The 22,184-nt window shown below is 51.3% G+C and overlaps 1 protein-coding gene across 2 annotated transcripts in view; it reads right to left on the bottom strand.

Moving 5' to 3' along the window:
* Positions 1 to 22,184, bottom strand: part of FAM120A (family with sequence similarity 120A) — a 94,145-nt gene that overhangs the window by 1,991 nt on the left and 69,970 nt on the right. Inside the window, exons 12-17 of one of the 2 annotated variants that reach the window (XM_039221434.1) lie at positions 15,665 to 15,779; positions 10,476 to 10,685; positions 8,902 to 9,085; positions 8,259 to 8,396; positions 6,162 to 6,303; positions 5,636 to 5,732 (exon numbers count right to left, since the gene is read on the bottom strand). In XM_039221434.1, the coding sequence (XP_039077365.1) occupies positions 5,636 to 5,732; positions 6,162 to 6,303; positions 8,259 to 8,396; positions 8,902 to 9,085; positions 10,476 to 10,685; positions 15,665 to 15,779 (886 nt within the window). The remainder of the gene's footprint in view (positions 1 to 5,635; positions 5,733 to 6,161; positions 6,304 to 8,258; positions 8,397 to 8,901; positions 9,086 to 10,475; positions 10,686 to 15,664; positions 15,780 to 22,184) is intronic. The other variant, XM_039221436.1, reaches the window with a different exon arrangement.

Below are 22,184 nucleotides of genomic sequence, written 5' to 3'. Positions count from 1 at the left end.
GCCTCAGGTTCAACAGCACAGTACACTGCATGGGAGTGTTCCTCACGTGTTCTACTCTCTGCTCTACACCTCCTCTTACTCCTCTGTGATCTGTACAGTCCATTACTCTACACTCTCTATTCTTCTGTGTACCCTCTCTACACTCCAGTCTGTACTCTCCACAACCTGCGTATATACTTTATAGGCTATAAGCTGTATATATTCGACAGTCTATACTCTCTCTGTATTTCATACTGGAATCTATATTCTCTATAATCCGTGTAATATACTCTCTCTATAGTATCACCTATGTACTCTATAGTCTACACTGCAGTTTGCATCACTACATAGTGTATACATTCTATACTTTACACCATCTACACTCTATACTTCCCATAGTCTGTCAGTCTGCGTACTCTCTACAGTCTGTGTACTCTGTACTCTCGTCTACACTCTCCACACTCCATACTCTCTATAGTCTGTGTAATCTAGTCTATACTCTCTGTAGTCCACACAGTCTTTACTCTTGTACTCTAGTCTGTACTCCAGACCTAACACACTCTGTTTTGCTTCTGACTGACCTGCAGCTGGCAGCCGCTTGTCTCGGCAGGTTCGTCCTGGGGCCCCTTCCTTCACTTCTCTGTAGTTAACATCTTGACCAGGCAGTAGACCCCACTTGAAGAGCTCTACCTAATCCTTCTGGATAACACCAAGTCATCTATGCCAACACTGCCCCTCCGTACATCATCTCTGAAATTGCAGACCACCATCACCAGCACGCGTCTACCAACTTACATGTCCACCTGTCACAGGCAGTGGGAGGCTCATTTTTACTGGAAAATGGAAGCGAACCTAAGTCCTGTCTGAACAACCCAACAAGAAACAAGTCTAAGCTGATAATCGCCATGTGTGTTTGTGACTTCTCTCTTCTGACCGCGTCTCCCTGCTCCCCTTGACAGATTTAAAAGTAATCCTAGAAAAAATGCACTTCTGGAGTAAAAAAGACAAGACCTCAATAAGAGACAAGGAAAAGAGCCCAAGATCTTTCAGCTGTTCACATCTTAGACTGCGGGTTTCTGAGCCTGGCACCTCGACATTTTGCACCTGGTAATTCTGTCACAGGCTCTCCTGTGTGCTGCAGAGTGGGGGCCTCACTGGCCTCTCCCTGTATGAAGCCAGAAGCACTTGCACACTGAGCTATGATGATCAACAGTGTCTCCAAACAAAGCCAATGGCCCTTGGGGGCAACATCCCAGGGCTGAGGACCTCTGTTGGGGGCAGACTCATTACTAAAGAAAACCTTAAGGGTCTTGCCCTTATATAGTCATTTTTCACTGAAGAAACTGAGACCCAGGACAGGAAAGCTGCCTTTCAACCCCGTTTGGCAGTGTGTCCGTCCGGTGACTCTGGTCTTCCCTGCTGAGAACCAGGGTGTTTGCCTGTTTACAAATAAAGGCCCTCCCTGCTCAGCCAGGTAGGGCTGGAAATGCCTGTTACCCTCACCCTGGGGACGCCCTCTCTCACCCCAGTGGTCCCTGTGTTTGTTCCCCTCTGGGCTCCATTCCCACAGGCCTTCTCAGTTCCGGGCTCAATCCCAGAGTTCAGAAATACACATGTAAACCTTCCCACAAGTTAACACTACTGTCATTTCTTTGAAACCTTGAGAAAAATAAAAGACTAGAAGAGGACAAAGCGGGGAGGAAATGACACGGAAGGTTTCAAGGACCTGCTCAAACCTCTAAGCCCTTACTTTCGGAGGGAAATGTCCACTGGCTGCTAAACAAACGCCTGCAGCAGGGGCCCCAGCAGGGGCCTGTATTGAGGTCACTCTCTGTGGAGACACTGGGCACAGGTACAGATGATGCCAGGGAAGGGAGCATGAAAGTCCACTCGGACCTGTTTAGAAAGAGACATTCCCTCTCTCTATAGCCGACCCTTCCCATAAGCCTTGGCCACTACAGGGCACCCCTCCCCTCCCCCCGCTGACCACCACCACAAAATGCTCCCAAGCACAGGGCAGCACTCTCTCCTCTGCCGCACTAACTCGTACATCCTTTTGGAACTCAATCTTCCAGGGTCGAGACAAAAGAAACGGGCCAACTCTCTGGAGGCAAGCTGCCCCTTATTGTCTGTGCTTCTCTTGTGCAAAAACACCACTGTCACCTAAAAATTAGCAAGAGGAAGCACTGACATGGAGCCACACAGAGCACCACTGAGTAAGACCAGGAAAGGAACCGCATCCCTATGGACCCAGAAGGGCACATCCGTAGGCGACCAAGACTATGTCCTGTGACTTCAGCACAGGACGTGGAAAGGTAACACAGCACACCGGGAAAAGGCTGGAGGTGAGGTGGAAAACCGAGCAAAGATCCAAGACAGAAACAAAGACCGCTCCAGAAGTGAAGACCCAACTAGGAAACACAACAACAAGCGAACATCGAACATCGTAATACCTGAACACTGTGAAAAGGAAGAAAATCTTAAAATCACAAAGAAACAAAGATACAAATGCAAATCAAACTACAATGAAAATACCCGCCAGGACAGCTAAACCCAGATAATAACAGAAGCTGGCGAGGGTGCAAAGGAATCCAAACCCCCACGCACGGCTACTGGGCGTGGAAAACCATGCACCTGCTGTGGAAGAGTCTGGCAGTTCCTCAAGCTTGTAAATGTAGAATGACCACAGAACCCAGGAATTCACTCCCAGATATGTACCCAAGAGGAATGAAAACATGTCCACACAAACACCTGAACACAACCACTGTGGTTAACAATACTCTGTTGCATATTTGTAAGTTGCTGAGAGATCTCAAAGGTTCTCATCACAAGAAAATAAGCTCTTGTAACTATTTGAAGAGATACATGTTAACGAGACTTCCTGTGGTGATCATTCTGCAATGTGTACAAATACAAATCACTATGCTGCACCCGGAACTGATATAATGGTATATATGTTGATGACATCTCAGTAAAGCGGGAGGAAAATCAAACCTACGCATGTATGTTCACAGCTGCATTGCTCATGATAACCAAAAACGTGCAAACAACTGAGTACCCATCAACAGGTAAATGGATAAAAGTGAGCCCTGCCCTCAGTGGAGCCAGCTCAGCAGTCCCAAAGACTGAAGGGCCGGTGGCGCTACGACAGGTGCATGTACGTGACCTGCAAGTCCACACAAGGGACAAGCAGATCCGTGGCTGCCGGGGGCTGGGACATGGCTGCTCCTGAGCAAGGGGTTTCTTCTTGGGTGATGAGCGTTCTGGAATTGGCGGTGTCTGTGCATGACAGTGAGGACAGGCTGCAGTGTACTCTATAAGCAGGTGAGCTGCATAGCAGGTGAGTTCTACCTCAAAAGAAGACACCAAAAGGAGTCAAGAATGTGCCAAACACTGGTGACAGACACAGGACTAGCCCCACAAGAAGCACCAGAGATGAAATCAAAGCCAGGGAGAACAACAGAAATGAAAACAGTAATTCAAGAAAAGCTTCTGATGTAAGTCAAGACCTGAAACTGTTTTAGGAAGAGCACACAGTGTGCCGAGCGCACCAGCCCAGAACGACCAGCAGCAGCGTGCATCACGAAACCTTGGCAGAGAAACAAAAACAATTTGGGCATTTAGGCCAAACCCACGAATGTCTTCTGAGGGAAAAACGATTATTATTATCAGTCTTTGGCACACGCTTTATGATGGAAGAAAATGACAGAACATATGTGAGATGGTATGAGCCACCTCTTTCGACTGTTAGGAAAGCAAAGTGCTTCCAAATGTCCCCTGGTTTCCATGACATCCTGCCTGTGAAGTCCGCTGAGGAGAGCCGGGAGGGACGAGGCCAGCAGGCAGGGGACACAGGTCCAGAAAGGCCGGGCTAAAGAGGCACAGGCAGGGTGGCGGGCGGAGGCCGTGCGCTGGGCCAATGCAGGGGGTAACCGCACAACTACCGTCACCACGCGAGAGCCAGGGGAGAGCAGGGCAAGCACGTCAACTCTGTGACTGCCCGGGGACAAAGCCAAGGACCAGCCAGGGGCGCTCTGACTCTAACTTATGCAGCCCGGGATTCTCAGGGTGGATGAAAAGAAACACGGACATTAACAGTAAAGTTTTTAAGTCAAATTCCTAAAATCTTAAATTTGAATCAGAAGAGTTGCTACAAATTCTTGGGAATTTGTACCACTGTAATACTGTGGTACCAAATGGGAGCCCACAGGAAGCATCTTTTTATAAAAATACCCCAATAAGTGACGAGAAAGAAAAGATGCAACGAGACTATTTTCCTTTGGCAATCTCCAGTGAATGAATGGATCCAGTCTGGGATGCGTCTGGGATCCCAGAATGGGATCCAGTCTGGGATGCGTCAATGGGTCCTAACGTGTAGAAGCAGACACTCGCGTCCCTGACAAAAGCACGCAGGTCCACCTCAGTCTTGCCACAGGGACAGACTGGCGCAGAGTCCAGCGCAGTGCCCAGACCCACTACCGGGATTCAAAAGCGACGAGGTCAGGTCACATGGGGGGCAGCCAGCTCTGCACATGCTCAGCAAGACACAGAAAGTCTGGGCGCAAAAGGCTGTGCTGTCCGTCCTTCTACAGACACAGCGAAGAAGACAGGCAGCGGGGCGGGGAGCCAGCCGACTCGGGACTTCAAGGATGCAGCTAAGTAAAAGAATGTGAGCTCACCACAGGGACAAGGAAGAGACCATGCCGCCCAGCTGTCTCATGTGGTTCCAGTGTCTGTGTTTTACACAAAAGGCCCCCTTAATCAGTAGGGGTGACAGCTCTGCGGGGGTCGTCTGTGCAGGGCAGGCTCTGGGCTGGAGCACAGCATGGACACGTTCCCCGCCCTCTTAGAAGCCCATTCAGAGGCCAAGTGCCTTCAGCTCAAAAGGGCTCGGAAGGCAGATGAAAGTCAAGGTGGGCCTGGGGCGGCAAAGTGAGCCGAGCACATGCCCCATCCCGGGGATGCTGCGCTGCAGAGAGGCTGCCCTTGTACCCGACTCACTGGATGTATTTCATCAACACAGAAGTTCCCAAGGTGCTGAGATCACCTGGAAAAGGCAGACCAATACACATCCACACATGGGTTACTCGTGTGGGAGCCGCAGGAGAGCTGGGATGTCTACGTGCGCAGCATGGGAAGAAATGCACACTTTGATGAAACACAGCGGCAAGGCTGCCTGGCATTTCTGAAGAACCCTTCTCAAGGGGAAGTTCATCAAGACCCAGACCCTAACATGGTCTGTCCAAAGCAGCAGGAGACTCCAGCTCCGTCATGAAGACTGGTACGGGACTCTGTCTCCTCACAGGCTGAGCCTTTCAACAACACGCTAGTCAAGACAGTCCAGGAGGAGAAAAAGATGTCAGTTTTCTTAAATCCTGACTATTTACCTAAATAACATTTTGTAACATAACTGCCGCTAACAGCCCGGGAACACGCGCCCGGCAGCGATGCTCAGGAGACCGTACACTTCAGCACTGACATTGCCGGCCACCTTGGGCTGAGGAGTCACAGCAGGCAAGCAAGTGGCGCCACCACCGCATCTGCGGCGCTCTCGAGAGCTACAGAGAGACCCCAGCAACCCCGTCTGGACGTGGGCACTAAGCCGCCAGCCTGGAAGACGGGGCCCGGAGTGAGGCAGCGACGCCCTGTGAATTACCTGAATCACACCCTGGTTTTTATAGCCTCTGCCGTAGTACCGTCCGCCTCTTCCAAACGTTCTGATCACCGGGGTGGAAATAACTCCCCTCGGACGCCTGAACGGATAAGAGAGGACAAAAGCTCAGGCTTGAATCTGTTGAAGCAGCTGGAACGTATTATTGAAATGATGCCGATCTCACTGTAGAAAGCGCTGGTCTGTTAAATCATGGTCACATCGTGGACTTATTCCAGGAAATCAATCTTAGTTTTTTGGTCCCTATCCAGTGCATTCAATATAAAAAAATAATGTTCTTCAAAAATGCTACTTTTTCTAAATATTAAAAAATGGTTAATTGAATGTGCGGGTAATTGTTTAATAATGGCCTAATTACATAATGCTACATATAATAGAAACCTATGTAACTGCTATAACATTAAAGAATATATCTAATGATAATAAAATGTTTCTAATAAACTCATGACTAAAATAAGTAAGAGGCTATTTTTTAAGTAATACAAACATGTTTTCACTGTTCAGAACTTACCCTCTGGCTGGTCCTCCAACAGACACTACCTGGAGGGGGAAAGGCCCGCGGCCCCCGCGGCCCCGTCTGCTCCCAGCCCAGTGGCCGACCACGGTGCCGGCTATTTCTAGCTTCCCTCCCTGAGAAGGTATAGGTTGGATTCCTGCACAAAAAATAGACAAAACAAATCTTGACAATCACAGAATTAAAAACAGCAAAAAGCAGCAAGCAATTTGTTTTCCTTGTGGTTTATATTTCATATAAAGGCCCCCATCTCTGGTTTTGTGAAGACTGCTTGTTTACTAGTAAAGTATCTACGTGCATATTATATCATTTAACTGGTTTTAACTGTTGTTGAAAATACACCTGAAAGGAAGACAAAAGTGTTGGCTATTCAGAGAACCGAAAACAGCTGACCCGAGTTACAAATGCAAAATATGCAAGGCTTTCTGGCTGAAACAGTTCAATAAAGCGTGGCCACTGGGCTCTCGTGGCCGGCCTCCTCCCCTACCAACATGGAGACCTGCAAACTCCATGTTTTCTCTTTGGGGAATGGCTTCCAAGTTTCCTGCCTTAACCAAACATTACAGAAGTTAACTGGTATATGTGGCTGTTATTTCTCACTGTTACATTAGAATTCCCTTAGGTGGGGTCACAGACATCCACTTAGTCACTAACTTCTATTAACTATCCACAGCCTGCATGCATAGTCAAAGGATTCCTGACTTAACTAAGAAAATTCTCAAATCTGTAGCTGATAGCAAAACTTCTGATGAAAACCAAACAAAAGAGAACCTCCAGCTTCTATCTTCTGGCAGATGGAATGGATTATAAGAAACTCTCCATCACCCAGGTGACCATGACAGTTCTAGCTGCCAGACAGTGCTGCCCAATCCAAATCTACAAGCCTTACATTCCTAGTAGCCACAATGAAAAAATACAAAAACAGATGAAATAGGTTTTGATAATTTGTTTTATTTAACCCAATATATCCAAAATAGTATTATTTCAAGGTGTAATCAATATAAAAACTATCAGATATTCTATGTTCTTTTTTCCATATTAGGTCTAAACCTGGGTATTTTATGGCAAGGTCAAGTGCTCAAGAGCCACAGTGGCTGGTGGCTACTACACTGGACAGAGCAGGGCTGTGCTCCAGACACAATCTGTAGAAAGTTACAAATCAGTTCCTCTGGTCATTTCAGCCTAAGAAACCACTTCTGACCCCACAGTGTCCATACCCACCACCCTACCCATAGTTTTATCCCAACTGCACGCTGACGTGAGTGTCCAGGCAAGGAGTGCAAGGAGCTGAAGCCGGTGGTGAAGCAGAGCGCACGCGTCACTGCACGCTGCACGGCGTGGGCAGGAGGGAAAGCACCCTGGAAGCCGAGAGAGGCAGTGGGAGGCAGGAGAGGGCATGCGGGGCCGGTGCGGGGGAGACGGCCCCAGAGCCCCTCTGGTGGCCTCGCTGGCCTGCGCATCTTACTGCTGCAGAAGAGGTCTCCCGCCAGCCCCAAGGAATGGAGCTGGAAGAACATTCCTGGGCAGGAGAGAAAGCCTGTCTACCCTAAAGTTACTCACAAATGTATCTGAACAGCCCTGTGGTGTGGACGTGATGGCCACGTCTGGCTCTGCGGTCCTAAAATACAGGACGTGTGACAAAGCTACAAGTCACAGGCTTTAATTACAGCAAAATCACAAGACATTATTTCAAAACTAAATGTTAAGTCTTTTTTCTCCCTTGCAAGACCAATATGTCCAAGAAGAGAAGCAAAGAGAATTGAAAATAAACTCATTTACGTAGGTGGTATTAGATCTTTCTCAAAAACATTGCCTACGAAACAAGCTGCGGCCAGTTTCCGCACGGGGAGCTGCTGCGGCCTCGGGGCCTCTGCCGTCGGGGGAGGAGCCCACCCCTGAGCACTGTGGGCGGCCTGCCTCTCCCGGGAGGCGGCGCTGGGGCCGGCCGCAGGGGCTGCGTGGACACCCGCCCGCCCCGCTGGAAAGCAGAGACCTGGGGGCAGCCGGGGCCGGGAGCGGGCCTGGCAGGGAGGACGCGGAGGGGGGCCAGGCGGGGCGGCGAAGCTCTAGGAGGAGGCGTGCTGGCATAATTACCGCCCTGCGACTTGCTAGTCCTGCTGCTGTCCCCGCCTGAGAAGGCTCCGCAGTGTCCCGCTGCTGTTGCCACTCGGAAGGCACGGTAAGCGCCTGTCGCTACAGTGTCCCCATAGGGGCCTCCAAAGCCACAGACTCCTGTGGGACCCGGGTGGAGAGAGACGGAGAAGCCGTGAGGAGCGGGTTCGAGGGGAGCGGCGGGCGGGCCTCTGGGCAGAACGACCCCATCTGCTTCACCTGCCGCTCCCACACCACCGGCTGCCGGGGCGGAGGGGTCTCCCAGCCCCTGCTGTCCGCACTGGAGCGCGTCTGAACCGTCCCCGGGGACAAGGGGTGGCCTTAGTGGAGGGAGAGGCCTCCTCTGACCCCACAGGTGAGCACACCGTGAACCTGACACAAGCAGTTTTCAGCTGTGCCGACCAGTCGTAAACTCGAGTCTCTGCAACAGCCTGCGCACCTCCCTCTCCCTTCCCCTCATCTCTTCGGGAGGCGGGGGGCATGTGCTTGTCTGCCGTGAGGAGCTGGTGCTGCAGACTTCATCACGGGCCTGGCCAGGAACGAGGTCCCAGCACAGGGTGACACGGCGGGTCCATCTCCGCCCCCCCCACCCCGCAGCCCCTCCCGGAGGCGCCTGCGCACTCACCTGCAAAGCCCCGCCCACGGCCCTGAGCCGGGGGGACGGGCCCGAAGTGCCGGGGGTACACGGACGCAGGGTAGAAAGGCAGCGCCGCGGGGGGCGGGAAGGGAAGCGGGTGGCTCTGCCGGGAGAGGTTCAGCCCTTCCAGGATGCTCTGCCGCATCTTCTCCACCTTGGCGGCTTGCTCGGCCTGCAAGTCAAGTGCCGGCACGTGAAAACTCAGTTCACGGTTTCGCTCGGATCGGAACAGACAGGAAAGAGGTGAGACACGCCAGCTGCCAGGACGCATCTGCTCTTTTCCCGCGAGTCAGTCAGGGTCTGCGCCACCACACTGCGTGCGGACGGCAAGCACACCGAAAATGCCATCACCACCCACCGCCTGCTCCTATTACATAATCATCCTCACAGACAAACACCAACATAAGCCCGGCTTTCAGCTGATCTCCAGGTGACAACCATCCACTGCCGAAGGTACTAACTGAAAGTGTGGTTCTCGTTCTGGAAGCCAACAGCGGAGTCCAGACAGGTCCCGCCGCAGCACAGAGGATGCTCGCCAACAGAGCACTCGGCCAGCTACATGCTGCACGTGGCGGAGGGGGCACCGAGACCCCGGGGCAGTGCCAGCAGGGGCAGGCGGCTGCCCACAGGGATCACTCGCCGTGAACAACACGGCTGGCACAGACGGGGACAACACAGCTCATGGGCATCAGATCCACCGTGAAGGAGCCCGTACAGCATTCACACGCAACGTCTTCCGTTAATAAATACAGAAATTCATGCAGCAATGCCAATCCTTGACCAGAGACTCTGAAAACCTGCTCAGCCCACAAATCAGTGCTTCCGCTGAGCCTGACCCGAGAGTCACAGAGACTCGGGGAGATGGCGCTCAGCAGCCCGAGGTGAGCGCAAGCGGACACGACGGCCGGTCGGCGCGCCTTCCGCTCAGACCAGGACTTCAAACTAGTGTGCTCACTCGTCACTCGCGCCACAGCGGTGGCCCCACCTGCCTGCTGAAGTGTACTGTAACCCGCACTCGGTGCCGCGGGACTCATGGCTGCCCGTGGCCCCGTGCAGAGTGGGACACGGCTTGTCACGGACTTTACGCTGGAAACCAGCGTCCTGTTCCCTTCCACTTAGTGCCAGAGTTGTCATGTTTCTGTGGGTGATGCTGTCTGAAATGGGCCCAAGCACAGTGCCGAGTGCTGGCTGGTGTCCCTAAGGGCCAGGCTGTGAGGTGTGCCCTGTAGAGACCATGTGTGTCCCATGGGCTTTGTTTGGGCTGTTCCAGCACAGCTGGCCGCATGCATAATGTGAGTAAATTAACACTATAATATGTATTCATCAAGGGGTCTTTCAACAGAAACACACATTAAACAAGGAAGCTTACTGGGTGGCTGAGGCCCGAGGGAACCCAGGCCGGTACCCAGGCCGGTATGTCCCCAGGGAGCAAGGTCCAGGCAAGTGCTGCACATCACGTGCACGCCTGCGGCCTACAAACAGCCCACCAGTGCTTCCCTGTCCCGCCCAGGGGGCCGGCCGCTCCTCCCCAGCCCCCGCCGGCCGGCGTTCCTCAGACTGACCTGACCATCACAGAGGTCGATGAGTGGGGTCTTTTCCCGGCTGGCTTTGAGGAGTTTGGACTGGAAGAGCTTCCCATCAAAATACATCCAAGGGCAGCAGTGCTCCCAGGGCACCGGCTGGCCACACGCGTCGTTTGCAAACAGGGCCATGTCCACACCACTCATGAAGAGAGCTGACAGCTGAATGCCTCGGGGGTCGAGGTTCTCAATCTTTAAATGGAAAAGAGTGATTTCTATGGAGTAAGAACACTGCAGAACCCAATTCTCACCATGTCTGACTACAGCTCTCCACGGTTAGCGTGAACACCCCTCCACCAAACACCCGCTACACACACCTGCTATCTCCTTACAGCGACCTAGCACTGGCCTATCTGAACACTCTGAACACAGAGACTTCTGATGTTATTTAACAGATTTAAATTTCAGAGTCTGTTTTATAAACATTCTGAAGTATTTCAATTTGGAGTATGTAAAGCATCATACAAGCGTAAAACTGTGTTGAAGTTGACATGACAAAGTAACAGATTATTAATAGTCTCCTTAGCAATTAGGAAGGCCACTATCCACTTATGAAAATAAGTTACCCTTCAGATTCTACATTCTGGTAATGTATGAACAGAGAGAATATAATAAGCAACATTCCATTAAGATTCTGCATTTTTCAAGTAGTTATATTACAAAATCACTCAGCATAATTCCATTCTAAAACCTGTACTTCATGTTTACATTATTTCATGTTAATGTTTTAGGTAGCAACTCATTAATGAGACTGTCAAATGCTTCAGGAGAAATGGAGAGCTTATAAATGGAAGAACACAACAACAAAAACACGGTATCTGGACCATGCAGACTATCTCTCCTGCCCCTCCTTCATGGCGCTGCACCTCCCTGCGCGCACGGCCCTGGCTCCTAGCACCTGACGCGCAGGGCAAGGAACACTGACAGATACAGTCAACTCTTGATCGTCTGTCTGTGAAGGACCTAGTTTGTGGATTATCCAGAAGGGAGTTTTAACTGCCTGGGTTCTGTCCTCCCACCACGCACACTTACTTCCTAAGGTGAGGGTGTCTCAAGAAAGCAGCCCTTACGGGGTATCACCCTAAGCACTGCCGAAATGTGGCACATCCACCGGCTTTTCGTTAGAAAGGGAAAAGGCCATTCCCATGCCAGACACTGAGGCATCTCTGACTATCTGCTGTTTTGTGCTCAGGGCCGACATTCCCCACAGTCTGCTAACTCTGTGTTTTCCAACCTTTGTCTTTTGGATTTTTCGGTCAATGTAGTTCAGAACCTTCTAAACCTGGAGAAGCCATCCACACCCCTGGCCCCGCCAGCCCTTGCTTCTCCGGAGCCTGAGCCCCCTGGAAGGGGCGGTGTGCTTGGCTGAGGGCAGGTGGGGCTGGGTGATGGGGCTGCGTGCATTTTTATATTTCTAAGGGGGGGGGTGAATCAAAATGGGGAAAGAATTCACTTTAAATGGAAACTCCCTTTTCCTCTGAGAGTCTCCAGGCAGAAAAGAGGGAGCTTCTCCTCCCCGAAGGCTGATGCTGTGGGAAAGTGGCCCCAACACACACAGGGCCAAGGGGAGACCAGGGTGGTACAGGGGCCACTCTGCCACCCGACGCTGTCCTGCAGCCCAGCAAGTGCCTTCTGGGGAAGCCCAGGAAGCACAGTGCTGCCATCAGAGCTCGGGCCCCAGAGGCGGCCGTGTGGACACGCCAGCGCCCGTGCAGCAGGCAGAGCCCCCGCCGCCTGTGTGGGTAGGGCAAGCGCGCTCCCGGGGGCCGATGGGGGGCACGGGAGGCTGCCTCAGCCACATACACATCTTGCTTGTTCTAACTGGACTCGCCGTCAGCGAAGGAACTGCATGGGTTTCAAAAATGATTATCACATCCCTTAGTAATGGCAACGACCATCGATTCCACAGAAAAAGTTCTCAAAATAAAAGCCACTTAAATAATGTACGTAAAATCTCAACTCTGCTGTGTAGATCTTGCCTCGTCCGAAAAACTTTCCCAAAGTCACTTCACATAGTGTTTTATATCTTTCCCTACATGTTAATTTTACAAATAATACTAAGTAATATCTACAGGGGACTTAACACGGACTTGGACTTGTCAGATACCACTCTGCATTTCCACACGCGTTATCTCGTTTATGTCTCAGCAACTGTCCGACACAAGTACTGGGCCTAGTACTCCGTCAGAGGGAGAAACAGAGTCACAGAAAGCTCAGCGCCATTAAACTGGTAACTAGCAGCACCAGAGTCTGAACACCTGACCACAGAAATGGCTACGGTATTCACGTTCCAACTCATTCTCTTCTACACGGGAAGATAAAACTGTCGGCATCATCCAAAGCTCCTCAACTAAAGAAAGTGCAGTTTTCTGACTTTATAGGAAGTACAAATACAGAACTTAATCTCTGCGCAAGGAGCTCCAGAACAACTCCAGTGAGGGCGCTCTGCCTGCCATGTCACTGCTGGGCTGCAGACCCCTTCTCTGACCGGCCACGTTTACCTGCACCTGGCCTAATTCTTCCAGATGTCACAGGGGCCTGATACTGTCCTAAATCTCCTCCTCCTCCATCTTTTATATTCTGCACTCAGTTGGGGAAACTGAAAAGAACTGAAAGCAGTTACAGGAATGTCAAGAGCAAAAGAAAAAGAAACTGTCCTTCTCCTCACCCACTCCCCACCCTCCTCCAAACACAGGGTCAGTCTAATTCACCTTTGTCATTACATCCATGCTCAGAACATAGGAGAAGCCCCCCCAAAAAAACACACCAGGGAAAACATGAGGAAAACCTGTGGATCCCTGTCACAGGTCTGCAAGGAGCCACGCAGAACAGGCACCTGTTCAGGGTCACGCGGACAGAGCACGCACAGACAAGACAGCACTCTTACAAAGTCAGTCTAAATTAATACTTTCAACATCTTTCCCTACCGAACCTCCTGTCAGAAAAGCCAATGAGAGGTCAAACTGTCAGAACTGGGTCTTTTTCTTTTCTTCTCCTCTTTATTCTCAAAGCACATAATGGACAAAAAATGGGAGAAGAAAAATAAGGTCTGGGCAATCCACAAACTGGACAGCGGCCCCTAAGACAGCCACCAAGACAAGAGTTGACTATATCCGAAACAGTGAAATGGCGTTTCATGGAAAAGCATCGTCATTGCATTTGATATATAAAAAAATTTTAATGGTTAAATGAAAAAGCAATTCTAAACTTTACTTTTCTATCACTGAATTTGGGGACTCTCAGCTCTGCATAGGGGCTTTAGTAGCATTTAAATAATGATTATTCCTCGTAGTTCTCAATCTGATAGCTGAGAGAATCCTCAATCTTAAAAAAACAAAAACAAACAAAAAAACAAAAACAAAAAAACTACCTTTCCCCCCAACAAATGCTCTTGTGCCCCTAGCTCTGCGGAGTGTAGGCTGCTTGTGCGTGAGGTGCTAGCGGTGCAGGCCGTCCATGGTGAAGGGAAGGCGGGCCTCCAGACCAGCAAGAGCCGAAGGGACAGTGGCCTCAAGTCACTGCACGTAAAATAGGTCTTTCTAAACACAGTTCTAGAAACACCTGGCTTCAGATGAAGGATCAGGAGAAAACCATGAAAGCACTAAGACCTCAAAAGAACCAAAATGAAAGCTTAGAGTGTGGCTGTCTTTCAAAAGTTACACCCTGTGTGTTGATCCAAAATGAAAAGGATATGGGAGAGAAGATGAACTTTGAGGAAAAGCAACTTGATGGTGAGCTTGGTGGGCATACCTGATACCTGGCGGTCTGATTTTCAGAACTGGGATGTCAATACTGATGTAATAATCTAAATAAGAGAAACAGGAAGTAGAGGTAGAGGGATGGCAGCACACGCTAGTCAAAGTATTCACAACACCCCTGAGCACGGGCTGGTGACGAAGACGGTGGTGACGGCACCACCAGCCGGGGGCACGGGAGCGAGAGCCTGCACTTAGGGCCAGCCTTTCGGGGGACACCCAGCCAAATACTCTAGAACGAAAACTTAGATTCAAAAACATTACAAATGAAAATAATTTCTGTCTAACAAACAGAAAATCTTGATCTACAAAGTAAAGAATACAATTTGGGGTGGAATCTAAGGTTTATGGTCTTATTCAGCTTGTTTCAAAGTCATCAGAAGCCTAGGGTGACCACACGTGACCTGGGCTCCTCACAGTTAAGGGCCACTCAACAGCATATTACTAAATTTAACTCAGTAATTTAGGGAAACCAGAAATTGATTGAGCCCCAACTGTAGAATACTGATAATCTATAAAGTGAGCCTCAAATGCTCCTGAGGGGAAAGAATGCCTTCATAAAGAACAGCAAAAAGATCTAAAAGTGAAGGCAATTTGTCAAAAGAGATTTTTTGATTACAAATCAAAGTATTTTAAAAAAGAAAAAACCAAAACCAAAACAAACAAACAAAAAAAGAAATGTCAAAGAAAAAAACCAAAACCCTGTACATTAAAAAGAAAAGGTAGATCCCCTGATTTAGCTAACTCTGGAAAGTCTTAAACTTTCTAAAGTTTAGCACAGACATTATAGAGAGCGAGTGCAGCCGTGCAGACACAGCAACTAACCAAAGTGCACTGAAAAGATAAGCACCCCGAAAAACCAGGGGACAGCTTGGAGAAAATTAACATTGCCAAAACAAAGAACAAAAGGAATTACTGGAAGGAAAAATTAAAAGGAACACGATGTTAAATGCTAAGTAAAAGGGGCACAGGAATGATGGTGTAACATTGTTCTTCAAGTGGTTTGTAAAGGGATTTACAGTCTAGGAGGGCAAGACTATGTTTTAGAGGAAACGAATGCTATAATCAGGAACAGAACGAAACGAGAAAAAGAATCCTGGCCAGATGTGAGAATACCCTGAAGCCCAAGCCCTCCCCAGGGTGCGGGGTCCCCACCTGGAACAAAAGCAAGTTTACACCCTGACTTGAACACAAGAGCAGACGCCCACTGGTAACGAGGGAAAACCTTTATCGGACAGAAGCAGATTTGACCGCTTCCGAACTGGGATGGATACTGCTTCTGCCCTGGAGGCTCCCGAGTCCGCGGCTCGGTTTTCCAGCCCGGCGCTCTGCGCGGCCCTGCCCGGCAAGGCCGGCCCTCCTCACACCACTCCGAAGCCACGCTTCCCAAGACAAGGAATGAGGCTTGTCAATTACCTTGAGCTCCTGCAGCTGGTCGGGCTCATAGAGCTTGGGGGACAACGCCTGAGCCAGGAAGGCGTCCAGCTCCTGGCGACGCAGGATCCGCGCTCCAGGCCACTGCACCATATACCTACAGCGGGTGGACAGAGAGGGTCTGGTGTGAGGAGGGAGAGCTCACCAGTCACACGCACGACCTGGCATCCAGGTTCCAAGGGGACTCGGGATGACACGAGCTGGGGCCCCAAGAGCTCTCAATGTACGCTGGATGACACCAGCTACGAACGTGTGTCTTATCACCTGGGTCGAACAGAATGTTTGCTTTCAGAGTTATTAAAATAGCACACCACGTTTGCACAGACTGCAAACCAGCTGCTTGGTGATTTCTGATACAACTCCACTCTTGTAAGGTACTCAAACCCTGGAAATACACTGGCAGCATCAATGTACATGATTTATTTATTTCAGTTCAAGACCAAGGCAGACTAGGTCCAAATAAGAAAGGCGCGTCTCCTGATGAGGGGCGAGTGTTGCGGGAGACGTGTGCGCAGAAGAGGCTCCTGCATCGGCAGGTGGGCACCAGGGGACAGGGCAGAGGGGGCTCCAGGAGCCAGAACTAACGCTGCAGCCTCCAGAACCCGTGCCCACGACCCCTGGACACACGGACCTCCCGCGGCAGCCCTGGTGCGGGCGCCAGGAAGTGGGGGGGATCGATTTATAAATCTGCAACTTCCATGTGTGCCATCAGCCTGTGAGCAGCCAGACACCCACGCTCCTTCCCTTACTCACCTTGCCACTCGCACTGCCCCTGTGACAAGCCCGGGGCACCGAGCGAGGGGCGGCTGCTCCAGCCCCGGCACAGGTGTCCACACGAGCGCCCGGCCCCGCCCTGCTGCATGCGGCAGACCGACGGATGACTCAGCAAGTCGCCACTGATCCCTAGCATGAGCTTATGGGGACAGACCCTCTGTGACCTCTGGGAAAGAGCTCAGAAAGAGCAGAGAGAATGGTGACCGGCCTCACGCAGCTCTTTCCAATCCCGTCAGTGGAAGAAGTTTCCTCAGAGCTTAAAATCTAAGTCAACAAAAGAGGAGCGAGTTGCTGTGGAGCCCACCTCATTTGGAAATAATCAATACGCCTCACAGGAACACACACAACTGGGCAAAGCAGGGGGCTCTGTCCAGCTGACTGCGTAAGACAAGTCTTTTCAAAACAGCCTGAGAGAAAGACGGAAGAGCTTGCCAGGCGCCTGGCGCCTCTCCACCTCTGCACACACGGCCTCCCGCTGTGCGGCCCCCACAACCCTGAGGCACAGGCACAGAGCTTACGGGCTTTGCAGGAAAAGTACGGAAGGGCAAGGGGAAAGTGAAGGTCATTTCAAGGTAAATGAAGAGTAGACCTTAAATCTCTATGGTACTTAGATGTAGATGCATGTACTTGAAAGAAATGCAAAAGCTTTTCATCACTAAACTACTTGCAAGGACAAAGGCTCCTTCCTTGTGACCCACGGGGCGCCGGCATGCTCAGCACAAGGCCTCACTGTAGGGGCGCTGTGCAAGAACCGGCCAGTGCGAGGGAAACCCCCACGCTGTCTGAGGAAGTTACTGTGGGAACACCTGTGCCCCGCAATGCCCTCTGCCTGCGTGTCTGTGCCACACTCCTAGTTTTAGTTCTTCCGTTCCAAAAATTGTGATAAAATACGTGGAACGTGAAATCTGCCATCTTAACCACGTGCAAGTGGACAGTGAGGGCATCAGATCCGCCCACAGTGTTGCGCAGCACCCTACCCCTGCAAACCCAAAGACACTAATGACTCCCCTCCCCGCCAGCCACGTGTTCTTTTTAGCATCCTGAATGAGATACAAGACTGTCCTGGAGACAGCCTGGCTTTCTCAAGATCTTTCCTGGTCTTCTTGGCAGCAAAGACTCAGAAGTCAGTTTAGCTGAACAAACAGTCTTTTTGTTAGAATGCCGGAGACTTCGTCCACGTGGCTTTCTAGTCCTACTGTAACAAAACCACCCATCACCCGTTTCTCACTTCCGTCCTCAGAAAGCCTTCCTGGATGTAAATGCTCAGACTAACCCACACCATGTGGGCTGTGCCCATGGCATCGCGGTGAGGAGGAACGGGGAGCATGCGACAGACCTGCCTGCGCCCCAGCCACAGCACTCCACCTGCGCAGACGGTGTGCCCAGGGCCTGGGGCTCCCTCCACCGCCCGCTGCTGCCCTGTCCATGCTGGGGAGCCGGGCCAGGGCAGGTCCTCGTGTGACCCTCCCAGACCCACCCACTCCTCAGGGTGTGCAGACAGGCACCTCCGGCTGCCTGTGTCCTTCCTGGGGGCTCAAGCCCTCCATCCCCTTATCTGATCTCCAGGCCTGAACCCAGCCCGCTCCTCAGCAGACCGTGAACTCGCTGGGATGAGGGTCTGGGCCCTACCCCAGGAAGGCCCCCTTCTGCTCTGTCCTGGACACTTGCTTCACCCGCACACTGAACCTCGGCTCACCACCCCCTCTACCCTCCACTGCGGTCACGGTGTCCAGTTTGGAGCATAAGTGACCACCCCCGCCTCCCTGCCCGGAGGCAGGAACAACCTCACCAGACACGGGCACATGCAGACTGAGAAACAATCTATCGGGGCCCCTATGTGCAAGCATGGCTTCCTGGGGCTGCCCTGTTAGCTCACGTGCCGTCTGCACAACAGGCTATCCCCAAACAAGCCGATGTTCACTCCACATCCACCCAGAGGGAGTTGAGAAGCTGCCCAGGACTGCAGGAGACACGGCAATGAAACGCGAGCGTGAGCCAAGATGCTCTCCTGCTGGTAAAGCGCATCGCAGGCCAGGTGGCTAAGCCACAGTGAGGCATGTAAACGAGACGTATGGGTAGGACTTTTCTGATTTTGACAATGTCTTTGTGTTTAGAAACACACATAGAAGAGCTCAGGGGTAGAGGTGTTGCACCCAAAACTTCCACTCAAGGGGTCAGGACACAGGCACGCGGACACTCTCACACAAGGAGAGCCACTGCAGCAAAACACTAACGTGTGAAGTCGGGGTGAAGGACAGCCACAAGCTCCTTTAACTCCTCTCGCAGTCTGTTCAAGTTTGGAAGTTATACAAAAAGAGAGATAAAGGAAAGAGAAAATTAAGGAAAGGGGAACACATCTGTGGCCCACAGCCCGGCCTTGTGACTGCTGACCCCTGCCTCCCCCACCCCCAGCCACCAACGCCAAGGGTTTGCAGCCGCACTCCCGCCGGCATTTGCGGGGAGCTGGCCTCGAGCCCACAGGCTCCTGCTGGCTGACCTGAGTCCTTGCTCTGCAGCAGGACTAACCTACTCGCCTTGGGTTTGCAGACCGCTGGCCTTGAGGGTGAAGGATGGTAAGGCCTGACCACACTCGAGAACACCCTCCATGGATGCCAGCAGGTCCGTCCGGGGTCATGTCGACACAGAACCCACCGCCCGGGCACCGCTTCTCCTGCACGCAGCCCCCCCCCCCCCATCCCCCACACCTTCCCCTGGGAAACCTTCCCACCTCACCTGGACCAGATGGCCTTGGAGACATCGGCCCGCCCTCTTCCCAGGCTGCCAGCTTCCCGAGTAAAGCGACCTCTCTTTTCCCACCATCACTGTCTCTCAGTGTTGACTTTCCAGAGGAGAGCAGCCTCCTGAGGTTGGAACCGGTTCTGTCCAGCAACACATTGTCTGCTAGGCATCCATCCACAGGGCCCCGCTGCTCCCCTCCCAGGACCTAGGCCCGAACCCAGGGCCTCAGAGGCACACATCAACCCTGACTCGCCCTTGCCTGGCCCCTCCATACACCTCCCCTTCCTTCAAACCGTGAGGCCCCCAACTCAGCCCACCCCCTTGACCAGAGCTCATGTCATGGAGCACCTGCACCCAGCACCAGCCTATCCTTGAGAGCCCAGAATGTAGAAGGGAGAACAGACCCTCTTAGTGGAAGCGGACCAGGCCGTTTACTGGTGTCCTGGCCCCTAAACCTCAAGGGACTTGTCCCGTGAACAGCAGTCCCTCACCTCTCTCTGACATCCTCTCCTCAACCAGCTCCACCTCCTGAGGACTTGAAACCATGAGAGGCTTTCCATGCAGGAAACTTCAGGGGTCTCCATAGCCAACGAGGTCACTCACCTCCCACCACAGTGTCAGAGCCTTGGATCCGGCCAGTCCCATTTACTAACCCTTCCATTCTCTACAAAGCACACAAAGTATCAACCATAACGATTGTCTTAAAAATGGACACCAGGACAATTCTGAAATCTGTAAGACTTTACAAGGGCCGTCTGAACAATGCCGGAGTGTTGGCCTACCGAGGACCAGGACAGAGACCAGCTGCAGAGGGCGGCCACAGCGCATCCCAGGCTGCGTGCGTGGACAGCCAGGGCGGTCCCAGCACCACAGCGCCTTGTCCTGCTCTGGGAGTGGCCACCTGTATCCAGGTCAGCTGCACAAGCCTCAGGTGAAGGAGGCAGCGTCCACTGGGATAAAGGCCACACACCAATTTAAACTTGGAAAAGAGAAGTACAATCAACCAAATTTACTCTTGCTAATTTGATCTTAGAGCCTCCAAAGTCTTCATCTCTAATGTTTGGCTATATAAGGTTTTTATTGATAAAAACAGGTGCATAAATGAATTTTCCATTTGAGAAACCAGAAGCTTCCAAATGAAGACCTAGTCTCTCCCATGAAGCTGTCAACGCAGGTAAAGGGAAGAGCGTGAAGGAGAGGCTTCTAAGTAAGTTACTGGTCTTCAAGGCTGTGATGAAGTTAAGAAATGTGAGGAAATGAATACTCGGCTGAGGCTCTGTCCCCCGTCTTGTTCCTTGAGGGCAAAGAACAGGGGAGTCGGGGGCCCGGAAGGAGAACGTGGGAGACTGGGCCCCAAGGCTGTCCACAGGGGGAGGGTCCACATGTGCGCTGTGCCCGCCTACTGCAAACACCCTGGGAGGGCCTGGGAAACGCGACCGTCTCTACCACGAGGAAGCAGGGCAGCCGGGAGAAAGGGCCCAGGATGTCTGTGCAGGGAGGTGCTCCCGGGATGACGGCGAGCCCTCAGAACAGAGGCCAGCCTGACACAGCCCAGCAGGCGACCACGAAGCAGCAGATTAGTCTGCCAAGAGTGGACTTTCTCACAGAAGAAAATAGACGCTGTGCACCCACTGAAGTTGATGGACTGTTTCCACCAAGTGCTTCCCATGAAATGGGACAGACCAGCCCCACAGGAGTCTCTCCTGGCACGAACACCTGCCTCTCCAAGTGCCCAGGGTGGAGGCATACAGTCCAGACAAGACCACGGCAACAGAGGGACGGCCACACTGTCCACCCGTGTTTGGTGGAAAAACCAATGGGACTTTACCTCCAAACACAAAGAGAGTATCTTAAATGGACCCTGAAGTTCAAACAGAAATAAGGTATCATGTTGACTGTGATGACTATATTATGCTTCTATTAGAAAATGTCCAGGGCGCCTGGGTGGCTCAGTCGGTTAAGCATCTGACTTCGGCTCAGGTCATGATGTCACAGCTCATGGATTCGAGGCCCGCATCGGGCTCTGTGCTGACAGCTCAGAGCCTGGAGCCTCCTTTTGATTCTGTGTCTCCCTCTCTCTCTCTCTCTCTCTGCTCTTCTTCCACTTGTGATCTCTCTCTCTATCTCTCTCTCTCTCCCAAAAATAAATAAAACATGAAAAAAAATTAAAAAAATAAAATAAAGAAAGAAAATGTCCTTATTTGTTAGACAATCACACCCAAGTATGTGGGTTTTTAAAAAACTCTATTTTGCCCCAACCATTACCTCCCATTCTGCAATCAGCAGCTCCTCTGTATGCAGGAGCCTGTTTGTTTGCCTTGAGCACAGAGTCGTGTACAACTGTTGAATCAATGTGTTGTACGCCTGAAACTAATACAACGTTATGCATCAATTACACTTCAATAAAAAAATTGAACTCAAAAAAAAAAAAGCTCTTTGTATTGTCCTTGCAATCTTTTCCTAAGTTGAAAATTGGTTCAAAAAACCCTTCAAAAACCTACTGAATCTAATTCAGGTGTGTATGCCAACTCAAATTAACTTCCAGACACCAAGTGTCCACACAGGCCTCCGGGGGCTGCCGGGTTTTCAACCCCTCTCCAAGGACAGGAGCCAGACCCCTGCAGAGGGCAGGGTCCAATGCAACTCTTGAGGGGCCAGAAAGCAAGAATATGCTGGGGGCGCATAGGACACAAGCGCCCACGGAATGAGCCCCCCCAAAGCCTGAGCTGAACAATGTGAGCAGCCAAATCAACAACATGTTAGGTTATAACCCCAGGAATTAAAACAGATGACCTCAAGTCCACACTGATCTACATGTGATTAAATACACGCAGGGAGAGATGTGTTTTCCCCACGGAACTCCAGGTAATATACTTATTATGTACAGCCTTCAAAATCTTTAATATTTATAGAGGATAAAGTACGTTTAAAATCACTACGGTATTTCCCAAAACTACATGTTCCCCAAATACACGTGTTCTGCTCAGGA

The sequence above is a fragment of the Hyaena hyaena genome, unplaced genomic scaffold (genome assembly GCF_003009895.1).
Source record: "Hyaena hyaena isolate Hyena2069 unplaced genomic scaffold, ASM300989v1 scaffold_987, whole genome shotgun sequence".
Lineage (NCBI taxonomy): Eukaryota > Metazoa > Chordata > Mammalia > Carnivora > Hyaenidae > Hyaena > Hyaena hyaena.
This window is presented reverse-complemented; position numbering and strand designations above follow the sequence as displayed.